General features: G+C 35.5%; 1 protein-coding gene across 5 annotated transcripts in view; it reads left to right on the top strand.

Annotated features, from left to right (window-relative positions):
* The window catches only part of LOC150107295 (ELMO domain-containing protein 3-like), a 287770-nt gene that overhangs the window by 71121 nt on the left and 201594 nt on the right, over positions 1–15055 (top strand). For 4 of the 5 annotated variants that reach the window (XM_090391155.1, XM_090391150.1, XM_090391152.1 and 1 more), the window contains exon 5: positions 883–936. The exons of the other annotated variant lie outside the window; for it this stretch is intronic. In XM_090391155.1, the coding sequence (XP_090247281.1) occupies positions 883–936 (54 nt within the window). The remainder of the gene's footprint in view (positions 1–882; positions 937–15055) is intronic. 5 annotated transcript variants of the gene reach the window in all.

The following is a 15055-nucleotide window of genomic DNA, read 5'->3' as shown; positions in this document are numbered from 1 at the left end:
TTTTGCATGAGGGTATTGCACTCCCACGATGAGTCTTTTGATTCCATGGAGGTCTGATGTTAATAATAATAATACTTTTTTTTTTTTTTTTTCAATATGATGTTGAATTTCATCATCATTGTCAATGTTTTGATGTATGCCCAGAGCCAGCACTAGGGTCTTTGCCGCCTGCATGCAATTTCTGTCTAAGTGCCCCTGTAATGATTCGGACATGTGTGGTTCTTTTACGATAATAAAAATATAAATTATTTGAAATTTCTTAAATAAATTTTGACATAACAGCCACACGTTGGTTTGCAAAATGTAACGAACCGAGGGTGTTGACTAGGCAGGATACTTGTTAAAAACCCGAATATTCAAAAAATTCTCAAAAGTTAAAGCAAATTTTGATAAATCCACTTCACTTTAATTGTTGAATATAATGACACAGGGATTATAGCCTTCTCACCAACCCAAATCGCTAACAAAATTAAAATGAATTTTAATTAAAGTTAAAATTTATTTGAACTAAAGTTTAAAAAATGTTTGCATTTTACAAGTTACTAAATTCTTAGTAACATGTAAAAATTTTTTAATAATTTTTATAAGTGGAACTATCTTTTAGGAAAATAAAAGAAACTCAAGATAGATGAGAAAATAAGAAAAGAATTCAGAAATAATTAGAACATTTAATATAAGTATTCAAAAAATAACATCTTTACAGAATAACAGAAAATAAAATTAAATTACATAAATATACTTGAAATTTTTTTATTTAAATTGTAGGGTTTTTGATTTCATATTTACAAATTTAGAAATAATGGTCTTAACGTGTAATACTGCACGTATATCATTTTCAATACAAACTAACAAGCTTTTTTTGGCATACTTGTTCTTAAGTAGGTTTTAATAATTTCAACTTGGAAAAGGAACGTTCACCGCTCACTACACTAACAGGTAAGGTTAATAGTATTCTTAAAGCAATTGAAAAGTTAGGGAAAGATAAATTATTGGACACAATAAAATTAAGAATATCGAAAGGGTTTTGAATATTTAAATTACCCTTCCGAAAAATATCCCAGAAAGCACATAACTCATCATCTATTGTATTTACGTCTTTATTGTCACCGTCCTTCAAGAGAATCTTTAAATTGCCACAATTTTTTCGTAAATCTTCGTTATTAATTTGTAGTAATCTATACAAGAAATTAAAATTATCATAATATGTTTTTAGTTGTTCAAAACGTTCTATTATTGATCACATTGCAACATCTAGAAGTCTATAAAACACATTCGCTCTAAATTTATCTTCTGGCGATTGTGGCGTTTCGTCATGATGCTCTTAGTCAAATTGTCATGTCTTCTTTCATCATCAAACTTTTGTACCAGTTTTAAATTCTTGTTCTCCATCCACCTCTTCACTCAGTTCTTTTGCCGTTTTTAGAACTTCTTTAAAATTTGTATCTGATCAATATTCTTGTAAGAATATTTTTAAATTTTTGATAGATTCTAAAGCAAGTGTAATGTTCATATTTTTGTCTTGAAGCATTTTACTCACAGGGTTTATTCTGTTAAGTAAATCATGCCAAGTTATAAGAGAGCAAATAAATTTGTAGTGCTTTATTTTAGCACATAATGTTTGTGCTTCATGCTGAGTTTCTTTATTAAAATTTTCATTATTTAAAATTTCAAAAAGTGCATCATAAATTTCTCCTAATTGATATCATAGAGGGGGGGGGGGATTGCATTAATTTTACTTTCCCATCGCGTTTCTGATTGCTGTTTCAATGTTAATTTTTTTACGAACTTTAAAAGGATTGCCCAACGTTTGTAAGAGAATGAAAAGAAATTGTATATTTCTTGAATAATTGCAAATAAACTAATTGTATCTGCATTCATTTTGGCTACATCGTTAATGATTAAATTTAGAGTATGAGCAGCACATGGCACGTAAAAAGCTCGAGGATTTTTGTAAAAAAGCAAATTTTGGAGCCCATATTTTTTCCCTTTCATATTTGCCCCATTGTCATACCCTTGACCTCACATGTCTTCAATGGGAATGTTCCATTTTTCCAGTTCTTCCATTATTGTTGCACATAAACCATGCCCTGTGGAATCTGATATATCTGCAAAACCTAAAAAGTTTTCCCTGATCTTGACAATTCCATTGTTACAGGAAACAAAGTGAATAATAATGGTCATTTGTTTTGTTTTACTTACATCAGGTGTGCAGTCTAAAATTATGGAATAATATTTAGATTTTCGAATTGATAATAAAATTGTATCCCTATTGCATTACTTAAAGTTTCCAATATTTCATTTTGACTGTCTTCTTTATTCAAATAGTGTACTCTATTGTTTCGTTGTAGGGTCCTTTTAACATGATTTGCCATAACAGGATCAAACTTCACAAACAGTTCGACTAATTTTAAAAAATTGCCATTATTCCTTTCATATAATTTATCAGATGATCTGCGAAAAGCTAAATTTTGGCTGCCAAGGAATTTTATAATTTCAATCAAGCGTTCTAAAACACTCGTCCAATGTTTCTTTTCCATTTCATACACGCTTTGAGTCTGGCAATCAATAGTAGTTTTGTTTTTTAAATTTTTATCAAGTTCCTTCCATTTTAAGAAATTTTTCATGTGAGTTAAACTAGTCTCATGTCTATGCAAAGTTGTACTTACATTTAACATTTAATTATAACAAAAGCAAAAAACAGTAAAAGGGATATATTATATTTTTCTTTTGAACAGGCCCCATTTCAATTAAAACACTCATAATTTTTCATCAATATTTCCCCATTCACCTGGATCTTCTAAATTTACAGAGACTAACAATGTGTTAGTTTCGTCGTCAACTACAACTAAATCTTCTCCTAACTATTTTTTACTTAAATCATGCATCTTGTTCAATAGTTGCAATAGTAGTTTCATGCAAACTGGATGATGTGCACGGTTCTTCAACTCTGATTTCTGATGTATCGAGTTGGTTACAATCTGCATCAGAATATTTTAATATTTTAACAAATTTATTAAGAGCCCCAGATTCTTTCTTAATAGCTACTTCTTTCGCAGCATTGATTTTGTGCACCGGATAACTTTTTTTTTTAATTTTTGATTCCATTTCTATTTTATACCCACAAGAAATTATTACACAACACAACACAGAGACGAAATAATAGTCCGCACTGTGCTACTGTCAGTAGCCTACTGAGATGTGTATACCCTATGACTGGTTAACTAGCAACAAATGTTTTGTACGAAAATTCATTTCTGTGCATAAAAACCGTTCACCGTTGCACTTTAGATAGACTGCAGTAGACACAACATTCTGCAAGCAAACATTTAGCCTGCTCTTGCTGCAAAATTATAAACAGCTGGCTGATCAAAGAGGCAGCAATATACAATTTTTTTTTATTATTCGGTGTATCCGGCCTTATTTATTTTAATATTGATCATTCTAAGAATTTTTTGTTTTTATGATAAAAATTTTGTTTCTTAAAAATGAACTTACGAACCGTGTCCCGGCGGCGCCGTCCCCCTTTGTAGCGGCGCCCGCATGCACCGCATGCTCTGCATGCCTGCTTCCGCCGTCCCTGTGTATAAACACAAGAGGTGTACTGTCACAGATTACTATGACAGTACTACATGGTTAATTAAGTCTACATTATTGCTGATCCCCCTTTGTAGCGGCGCCCGCATGCTCTGCATGCCTGCTTCCGCCGTCCCTGTGTATAAACACAAGAAGTGTACTGTCACAGATTACTATGACAGTACTACATGGTTAATTAAGTCTACATTATTGCTGATCTCCTGTCAACAATTTTCCTCCAAATTAGTCTAGTACTTGTCAGAACTCTAGTATTGTTGTATCTAACATTTCATTCTTCTAAGGAACTTTTAACTAAATCAATCCACCTAGATCTTCATCTTCTACTGGGTCTCTTTTGTGGTCGTTTTCCTGCTTTTTAAAATGTAGAATTTTCTTCTACTGAAAAACTAAATGGTGATCACTTTCCATTTCAGATCCTCTATATTCCCTTGTCTTAAACCAGCATGAAGAGATATCTATCAGCAGTAACATATAGTCAAAGGTAGGACTCAACAAATTAAAAAACCTTTACTTGCCAAATAAAAAATTTACCCCCCCCCCTGCCACTCTCATCTTTCTGCTCACCATCTAAAAACCTGCAACTTACAATGATCACTACATTCTTATAGAACTTCTAAGGATGGCTTGTTCTCTTCCTCTCATCCTTCATTCTCTGCATAAGCTTCTCTGTATTAATTTAGTGAAGCTGCCTAACTAACTTAAATTCTATCACATCACATCATCTTTTCTATCTGTTTATTAAACTTTGCAATTCACATTTCCTCACCTTCTCTTCATGATCAACATTCCATTTTAGTCCTAGCATTTCCTTAGTTACTCTTATTATGTAATGGCATCTGATTATCTAATACTGTGCAATTTATAATATTGTAATAATATTTTAAATCTACCAACTAGGACTCCAGCTTCCTGACTGTAGACCACTACTATATTGGTTTTACTTCGGTTTCAAGCATTTGTTTTTTCCATTTTCTATATCCTGGAATTTTGATATAATTATTTATTTTATTTTATTTTTAGTTTTTCTTCTTAGAAGTTAGGCTAGGTGTATGCTTATTCAGCCATAATTGTTTAATTTTTGTAACTTGCTAGTTCATGCTGCAATACCACCAGAGGATCATTACAGTATAGTAGTTGAAATATTATTATTATTATTATTCGTGACACCTCCAAGGAGTCCGAAGACTCATCGCAGCAGGACACTTATTATACAACTAACCATCTTCACCACTACTGAACCTCTACTACCAATCAAGTACATCAGCACCATCTACCGCCCACCACCACCACCACAAGTATTTTTTGTCCGTAAATTGCGTGTGTTCTGAAGGACTGATTTGTCTGTATGCAGGATGAAAAACTCTGGTTTTTCATCCTGCATACAGAGTTTTAGCAAAGTAGGAGAGTTAGGAGGTAGCAGAGTTGTTTCTTAGAGAAACAACTCTGCTACCTCCGTATGAGATCAGCTAACTCACCTTCAATTGAAAAAGTCCATATAAAGATTCCTCCCATCATGACGGGAATCGAACTCAGGCCTTTTCCAATCGAAGGGCGCAATGTACCGTCGTTCTTCCCATTGCGCTGCAGAGGCACTTGTATAGCATACAGCATAACGGAGTAAATTATTTTCTTTAAAATGGTGCTACACTCATCAAATCATGATTATTCAAACTATTGTTTTGGACTATCGTGATATCATATAATACTCCCTCTTAATGGTACATATATTATTATTATTATTACGGGCAACTCCAAGGAGTCCATAGACTCATTGAGGGAGGCCCTAACATCATGTCAAGAACAACTATTTGACATTCACACAGTATCTATCATACTTCGCCTTGAACTCATTTACAGTCATGACTCCCACAACAGACTCTGGCAGCTTATTCCACTCATTCACCACTCTCCAAGTAAAAACCTAGCTCTAACACCCTTGCTAACTACATTCTTGCCCAGCTTCCACATATGGCCCCTAGTCCTCCCACCACCAGTCCTATTCTCAAAAATATCTTCTGAATTAATCTTATAGAAACCCTTCAGTAATTTGAATGTCTCAATCATATCATCCCTTTTCTGCCTATCAACCAATTTTTGCAACCCACAAATCTTCAACCTGTTCTAATGAGGTTCATTGCATAGACCTGCTATCATCTTGGTCACTCGTCTCTGGATCCTCTCCACTTCCTCCCCATCCAGAAGAAACCCTGGTGCCCATATCTGGGCACAGTAGTCTGGGTGGGGTCTTATCAAGGCTCGATACAGAGGAACAATAACCTGTTTGTCTCTGCTTGTTAAAGTATTTTTCAGCAACCAAATGATTTGATAAGCTGATTTAGCCACTTTTGCGATGTGCCCCCTAAACCTCAACTCCCTATCTGCCAACACTGCCAAATCCCTGTCCTCGTCAATCTCCTGGAGTACAGTTCCACCAATGTGATATACTGCTGCTAATCTTTTCACCCCAAAATGCATAACCTTACATTTTGCCACATTAAATTGACATCCATTCTCCTTAGCCCAGTCCTCCAAACTATCCAAATCATCCTGCAAAATTTTGACATCCTGTGCACTCACTATTGCTCTACCCAACTTTGCATCATTAGAAAACAAATGAACAGTTCCTCTCAGATCCTTTTCTATATAGTTAATGAACAAATTGAACGGTAGTGGTCCAAGAACAGAACCCTGCGGCACACCACTAGTCACAGGCCGTCTAGTGGACTCTACTCCTGAATAAACCACTCTCTGATATCTCTCCATCAACCACCCTCCTATCCATCTCACCAACCCTATATCCATCCCCATATGCTGCAGTTTACTGATTAGAATTCCATGTGGTATCCTGTCAAAGACCTTAGCAAGGTCCAGTAGAATCACTGTAAACCCATTACCTTTATCCAGTTCAGTCGTCACTGTGTTATAAAATGTGAGCAAGTTACTGAGGCATGATCTATCCTTCACAAAACCATGCTGTCCCCCATACAGTATCCCATTTTCATCTATCCAATCCTGCATTTTTCTCTTGACTTTTATCTCCAAGATCTTGACAATGATTCCTGATATGCTGATCGGCTGGTAATTTATAACAGCAGTCTTGGAACTTCCTTTATGCAGTGGAACTATTTTCCCCTCTTTCCACCCCCTTGGGACTAACCCAGACCCAACACTCAAATTAAACAAAATGAACAAGGGCACAATATATTTCTACATATATATATATATATATATATATATGTTAAAGATACCAAGCTATTTTAAACCTGGTTTTAATCCATTTCCCAAGCAAGCAAATAGACAAGTAAGTTGAGTTTGCGCCTGCTAGTAGTGCAAGTATGGGTGACCCGCAAAGTAGTGCAAGTCTTAGGCAACTCGTGGTAAAGGTGGAATAAGCTCTGATCACTATTCTTAATATTTACCCTTAATGCAAAGCACATCTCCTTGAGGAGATGTATGATGCTATGCATTAAAGGCAAGGGGCCACTACCCAGACCAGTTTCGACCTTTATTGAGGTCTCATCAGCGGGAGCCAGGCTTAGAAATACCAAGGTTTAGTAATACAGAGCTTATAAGTATTTTCCAAAACAAGTGACCATAAGGTGCTTTGACCTTATTAAATAAAAATCTCAGGATGAGAGATAGATGTAGAAAGTTTTTTACCTTGGGTAAAATATATGTTAAAGATACCAAGCTATTTTAAACCTGGTTTTAATCCATTTCCCAAGTAAGCAAATAGACAAGTAAGTCAAGTTTTTGCCTTACTTGGTAAGCAAGTTTTGAAAAAAAATTGAAGTTGAGCAGCTTTTACAGGTAAACTGTACACTTAACTAAACTAAACTAACATTCTTGAATTAAAAATGAAACAGTCTGAATACTAGAATTAAATGTTGGAGTCTTATTTTGAAAACTGAAGAAAACATTGATTGATTCAACTAGGGAGGTATGTGACAAAGTTGTCTGCAAGGATAAAAAAATAAGAACACTATGGTGGACATAAGATGTTAAAGACTGGACAAGAAGAAAGTTCCTAGCAAATAAGTTGGAAGATGGCCTAAAAGAATACAAAAAAAAAAAAAAACGTAAGAGCTAAGCTTTGTGTAAAATTGCAAAACAAAAGTTATGAGAAGATTTCAGTAAGAATATAGTAAATAAATATCAGGAAGGTTGAAAATTATTCTGTAGGCTGTTGAAAAAGCTAAGAAATTGAGGAAACAATACTATAAAAATGATAAAGGTGACATGAAAACTGAAGATATCCTAGATATTTGGAGTAATTACTTTGAAAGACTGTTAAACGAAAAAAGCAATGACAGAAAGTAGTAGAAAATTTTCAGAGGAATGCAAATCAATACTTGAGGTAGAAAAATCCATCAAAAACTTCAAATGTGTAAATTCAGCTGAAGTAGATGATACTCAACCAGAAATGCTTAAATATGGAGGTCTAAAAGTTTGTAGTGATTACATATCATAATTCAGGAAGCCTGATCAGAAAGCTATATGCCACATAATTGGAGTAGAGATGTCATAGTTTTGATGTATCTCTAGTAAGTGTTACAGGTAAGATTTATGTTAGAATATTTGAAAACAGGCTGAGAAAATTTATGGAAGAGGAACTTAGAGAAGAACACGTTGGGTTCAGGCTAAATAGAGGTTGTCCAGATCACATTTTCACTTTATGACAAGTTGTTTAAAATTCATGGGAATATGACAAGGATCTCTATCTGGGAAAGGCATACGACAAAGTGCCCAGAGAAAAGTTTTTTGAAACACTACAATTATATGAGGTAAATGGAGATGATATATTATGTTGAGGATTTTTATGTTGCAACATATGGGTTTGGATATCAGGTGAGTGGATTGGTGATTGGCTCTCTAATATATATATCAGAGTTGTGTATGGGGGTGTAGGAAGGTTATAAGTTTAGTTTGACAGGATTCAGTACTAGGACCATTACTGTTCAATCTTTATGTCAGAACTACAGGGAGATTTTAAGTTGTTTGCAGATGTAAAGCTTGGGAGAGTTATTAGTAATAGTGTTAGTGTTTTGGTTATTCAAGAGTATTTGAATAAGCTATAAGGATGGGCAAAGGCTGTCACTTGAATACAACTAAATGTAAGATTTTAAAATTTGGGATCCACAGATGGTATGCTTCATACTCACTTGCTGGAGTTATATTGGAAGAAGTGGAAGAAGCAAAAAATCTTGGGGTGATTGTGAATAGAGATCTGAAGTTCAAAGGACATATTGCAAATTAGGAAGACATCTCAGATAATTGGTGCAATGTTGAGGAAGACATTATTATTATTATTAATATCTGAACTCCATGGAGTCAGAGACTCATCGTGGGAGGTACACACTATTGCACACAATGCTTATCCAACCATGCCTTAAATTGATTTGGTGTGCCCACATTCACAACACACTCAGGCAATGCATTCCACTCACCAACTATTCTCCATGCAAAGAACCTGCTCCTTACTCCTCTGCTCACACCCTCCTTATACAGTTTCCAGCAATGGCCTCTTGTTCTATCTTCATCTTCCATTCTATGAAAAATTTCTTCCATGTCAACCTGATAACAACCCCTGACTAGCTTATATGTCTCGATCATATTCCCCCCTCCCCTTCATCCTATTCATGAGGCTTTGCAATTTACATTCTCTCAATCTCTCCTCATACTCCACATTCCAAAGACCACTGACCACCTTTGTGAATCTTCTCTGGATCCTTTCTAACATATCCTCATCACCATGAAAACCTGGTGACCAGATCTGTGCACAATAATTCATATGAGGCCTGCTCAAGGTCTCATATGGATTTTGTCCTTGTCCACCACTACACTTAGATCTCACATCTCCTCTACCTTTAAAGTTTCCTCACCTAGTGTATACTTTCCATCCCATTGTTGATTACCAGATTTCGAAATCTTACACTTTGCAATATTGAACTGATAGTTCCGCTTACCTGCTCATTCATGCAATTTATTGAAGCAAACATCTGCTTGACTCTCCATTGTGCTCCCTAATTTTTCATAATCTGCAAACAGCTGCATATCACTAGTTGAAGATGGCAAATTCAATTTGGAAATAGACAACAGAATAAGCAAATCTGGTATGGTGGGAACCCAGCTGAATAAATTTATATGGAATGGAATGGAAGAGAAATTGGCAAAAACATTAAACCAGCTATATACAAGACAAGACAGTGGTTGACGGACGATGATATAATAACAGGAATAGAAGTAGCAAGGTACAGCATTTTTCGGCAGAATAGGAAGGGAAAACGTGTTGGTGGAGTACTGCTTATGATAAGTGATGACCTATGTCCTCTAAGAGTGGAGGCTTTGGAAGGTAGTGACATTAATGGTTTAGAAAGCATATGGTGTGAAGTAGAGGTGGGCAAGACAGGATACCAGCTTTGCTTATTCTGTTGTTTATTGTAGGATATTTAGTGGGTATTGCTACAAGCCAAGGAGCACAGAAGGTGGAGAGCAGATTTTAGGCAGTTGAGCTTGGCAAGTGCAAGAAGAATGATTGTTATGGGAGATTTTAACTACAGCAGTATAAGCTGGGAAGAGGAAAATGCATGTAGTAATAAGGGAATGGAATTTCTAGAATTCTTGAGGGACAAATGTCTTAGGCAACATGTAATAAAGGGAACAAGAGGTTCAGGAGTTTTGGATTTGGTCATAGTATCAGAAGAGCTGATAATAACTGAGATAACATACCCCCCCCCCCCCAGTTGGAGAGAATGATAGGATATTTAGTCCATGTGGTTTTGGCTTGGAAGATGAATAGACATGTAGGAGTATCAAAGAAAAGGGAACATATGTGGAATTATATGGTGGGTGATTATAATAGTCTTAGATATCAACTTGGGACAGTTCCATGGAGGAAGGAATTGGAAGGGTGAGATATCATTAGTGCTTGGGAAATTGTGAAAGAATATTTGTTAGCAGCAATAGTAAACTGCATGCCACGAGTGAAGAAGAGAACACAATTTGGTGTAAAGTGGATGACAAACAATATCAAACAGGAACTGTGGTTGAAAAACAGATTATGGAAGAGATATAAGGAGAGGGGTGGAAAGCAGATGTATGAAGAATATAAGACTCAGGCCAGGAGAGTGACTAGTATGGTGAGGAAGGCAAAACTGGAATATGAGAAGAGATCCAGAGGAAGACCAAGGTTTAGGTTGTTCGGTCAGAAGCACAGAATGTTAAATATGACAATATTGAAGTGCTGATAAGTAGTAGACTAAATTGGAGGAAAATTGTTGATAGGAGATTAATAATATGTAAACTTAATTATGTATTATTGTCTTAGTAGCCTTAGGAAATTGATGATGAACCTAATAAACTATAACCAATAAGTTTTACTACCTAAATATAGAGTTATTGGTACAATAAAAATACATTAAAAGAACCATAAGAATTTAAAATATGGAAAATTCAAGAGAGTTGTTCCAATGTTTAATTTGCCGGTCTCTGAGTAGAGTCACCACTGAGATTATGGCTCTGTCTGGTGGTGGGATGAGTCTGCCACTGGGTAGAGTCAACGCTGAGAAGTTCTTCTTGGTGACAGGGTGAGCCTGTCACTGAGTGGAACAAAGCTGAGTTGGGCGATCTTTCGGGATCATCTAATTTTTACAGAGGTCTTTACTTAAATACACCTCAATAAAGGTTGAAACCGGTCTGGGTAGTGGCCCTTCCCATAATGCATAGCAGTATACATGTCCACAAGGAGATGTGCTTTGCATTATGGGAGATACTGAAATAAGGAGTGATGAGAGCTTGGTCCACCTTTGCTCAGAGTTTCCTAGTGTTGCACCACCTTACCTCAGTCCTGAAGATATTTTCAGGTGGTGCAACACCAGGGAATGGTCACTACCCAAACTGGTTTTGACCTTTATTGAGGTCTCATCAGTTGGAGCCAGACCCAGAGGTGATACCAAGGTTGAAGTAATGCAGAAGTCATATTTCCATATATGAGTAGCCAAAAGGTGTCACATCTTATTACTAAAATACTCTGGATTACAGACAGATGTTGGAAGTTTTTTTTTTTTTTTTTTTTTTCTCTTTCTTGGCTTCTTTAATTTATAGTATAACCAAGTGAAAAAACTTCCAACAAGAATATAATTTCTTGGCATCTTTTAATTAATTTATTTATTTTATTTTATTCTTCTTCTTATTATTATTCTATGGTATTATTGCACCAGATCATAGAGGTCAAATTCATGTATTTTATACAGCACCTTTTCTGGGTTGTTATAAAGTTCATATTTGGAAATATTCATACAGTTTAGTAAATGCATTGGCAATGCTTCCTCGATGTTACAGATTTTGCAGATGGGGAAGACTTTTATACCGTTGCTAAACTTGATTGGTCTTGTGGCGAGAGATCATAGTAGTGGTTAAACTTGGAGTTGATAGTAGCTACTGGTTTTTCTGCTGAATACCAGTGGTGAGTCTTGTCCGGGAGAATCGTTCTTTTTATGTTTTCTTTTTGAGTGGTTTTAAAAAGATCAAAATCTGTGGTGTCACTTGATGTTACAGCCATTTTTGCTGCTTCATCTGCAGTTTCATTTCCCTTTAATCCCGCATGGGATTGGATCCGTTGGAAAATTATGTCAGAATCCTTATGTAGTTTGTTTATGTTTTTTGCTATGTCTGTAAGTATTTCTTGATGGCTAGTGTAGCAGTTCTTAATAGCTTGGAAGGCTGCTAAGGAATCTGTGAAAAATATAAATTCCTTTGGGTTTTGTTTATCCAAATGTTGCAGTGCTGTGTTAATGGCTTAATTCTGCATGGTATGAGTTGCATCCAATACTGTTAGTTGTTTTTAGTTCAATATTTTGAAAGTCATAGATGCATATGCCACTCCCAGAATTGCAGTTTGGATTTTTGGAGCCATCTGTGTAGATTTTTATTGAGTCAGGTCCATATTCCATTATTTTTGAAAGAGCTAATGATCTCAAGTTTTCTAGGCTTTTTTTCCTCATGTTTCCCTATTTCAGAATTGATAACTATATTTTTCCTGTCTTGATTTGGAGGAAATGCTGGTAGTTGGCTATTTTATTTGGACAGTCCAAGGGAATTTTATTTTCCATGATTTCATGCATTGTTGATTTTTTCTTTATTCTGTTTGTTGGTTGCCAATTTTTAAAAAGTTCACTTGTTCTATGATGTGCAAGGTTGGCTCTTTTTTCTACAAATTTAGTAAGATTTTCTTGCAATCTAAGTTTTAAAGGAACAAGGTTGGATTCAAATTCTGCTATTTTTCCAGGAATTGTATTCCTTAGTCCACATATGATTCTAGGTACATTTTTTTGAATTTTTATAAGCTTGTCTAAACTGGTTTGTGATGTTTGCATCCAGATAGGCGAAGCATATTCCATTATGGGTCAGATAATAGAGGTGTATGTGATTTTTAAGGTTTTAGCATCAGCTCCCCACCCTTTACCTGAGATACTCTTCATGATATTTAGTCTTCTTTTTTCTCTGACTGCAACATTGTTGATATGTTTTTGAAGCTTAGTGATGGATCCAGAGTAACTCCAAGGTATTTGGGGTTTTCATTAAATGTAATTAGTTGACTGTTTAGCTTAATGTTTGGTCTTCACTTTCTTTTAGGTGGTTATTAATGGTAAATACACACATTTCTTATTTAGTAGGGTTAATTTTGATTTTTTGGTTTTAACAGTATGTAGATAAACTTTCAATGGCTTTGTTGAAGTGACCTTCTGCTATTTCTAGGTTGTTGTGAGCTGAGAATAGGACCAAATCATCAGCATACATAGCTATCTTTGTTTCTTTATTTATATTTTTATCTAAGTCATTTAAGTAGATGGAAAAAAGGAGTGATCTTAAAATGCTGCCTTGAGGGAGTCCCTGTCTTATTTTCACTTTCTTGGAAAAGGTATTATTTAATCTAACTCAAATTGTTCTATTTCTTAGAAAGTCATTAATCCAGTTTAGAACTTTACCTTCTATTCCAATATGACAAAGTTTGGAAAAGAGTTTCTCCCTCCACACCTTGTCAAAGGCATTTCTAAAATCTATAAAAGCTGCAATGGTGGATTTGGTAGGTTTGGTCTGGAAGTTATCTTGAATTGTCTGGGTTAAGCAGAAAAGTTGATCAGTTGTTGAGTGATTTCTTCTAAAGGCAGCCTGAAAATGTGGTAGTATACTATTTTTGTTTAGATAGTAATTCAAACATTGGAGTATAATTTTTTCCCATCAGTTTGACTGGAATTGAAGTCAGTGAAATTGGTCTATAACTTCCTGGTTGGTCTTGAGATTTGTTAAGCTTTAAGATTGGTATGATTGTGACTGTCTTACAGTCTAACTAAGATGAAAAGCCAAACGGCTATTTTTTCTGGCGAGGTTGATGAGTAAAGGGGATAAAAACCCCTTATTGTTTTTTCAGCCAGTATGCGAAACTAAGATCGAAAACTACGATCTAAACGTTTCATGCCAATGATCCAAGCATAAGTGACCACTTACGCTTGGATCTGCCGACAGTTCGTCTGCATGAAACGTGTAGATCGTAGTTTTCGATCTTAGTTTCGCATACTGGCTGAAAAAACAATAAGGGATTTTTATCCCCTTTACTTATCAACCTCGCCAGAAAAAATAGCCGTTTGGCTTTTCATCTTAGTTATAATATGTTATAACATAATATAGTGGCACACCTTTCTGGCATTCGTATAGTGAAGGTATGTAAGTTCTTTTCACTTAATCTTTGATATTATCTAAGTCTAGCTACTCACTGATGAGACCTCAAAAAAGATTGAAACCGGTCTGGGTAGTGACCTCTCCTCATAATGTAAAGCAGTTCTACAACTCCTAGGAGCTGTGTGTTTTTACATTATGAGAAAATATCAAGGATAGTGAGGGATCTTGCTCCACCTTTGCATCGAGTTGCCTTGGTGTGGCACTACCAAGTGGTCACTTACGCTTGGATCCGCTGACAGTTCGTCGGCATGAAACATTTAGATCGTAGTTTTCGATCTTAGTTTTGCATACTGGCTGAAAAAACAATAAGAGATTTTTATCCCCTTTACTTGTCTTACAGTCTTTTGGAGCTTTTCCTTGTTTTAGGCTATTGTTGTATAGGCGAAGTAGCTAATCTAGGACTAGGGAAGGAAGATGTTTGATCATAGTTCCTTGTGTGTTATCTAGTCCACATGATTTATTTATATCTAGTCTCTCCAAGACTTCTCTGAATTCAGAGATTGTAAATGGATCCCAGAATAATTTGTTTTTATATTTTGGGGAATTTGCAGCGTTTTTCTGCTGTCGAACCTGTTTTTGATATTTGATGGTCTTTCCTAGTATTCATCTCTAGTTTGCTTATATTTTGAAAATGAAAGGCCAAGGTATTTGTGATCGCCCTGTCTCCAATTTTGATATTTCCATCTGGATCTTTTAGCGTGTTTGTCTCACTTGCCTTTGGTAG

This window comes from Typopeltis vanoorti, chromosome 4, assembly GCF_054136105.1.
Source record: "Typopeltis vanoorti isolate ZY-2024b chromosome 4, IOZ_Tvanoo_1.0, whole genome shotgun sequence".
In the NCBI taxonomy this organism is placed as follows: domain Eukaryota; kingdom Metazoa; phylum Arthropoda; class Arachnida; order Uropygi; family Thelyphonidae; genus Typopeltis; species Typopeltis vanoorti.
Note: the sequence above shows the minus strand (reverse complement) of the source record. Positions and strands in the feature narration are given on the sequence as shown.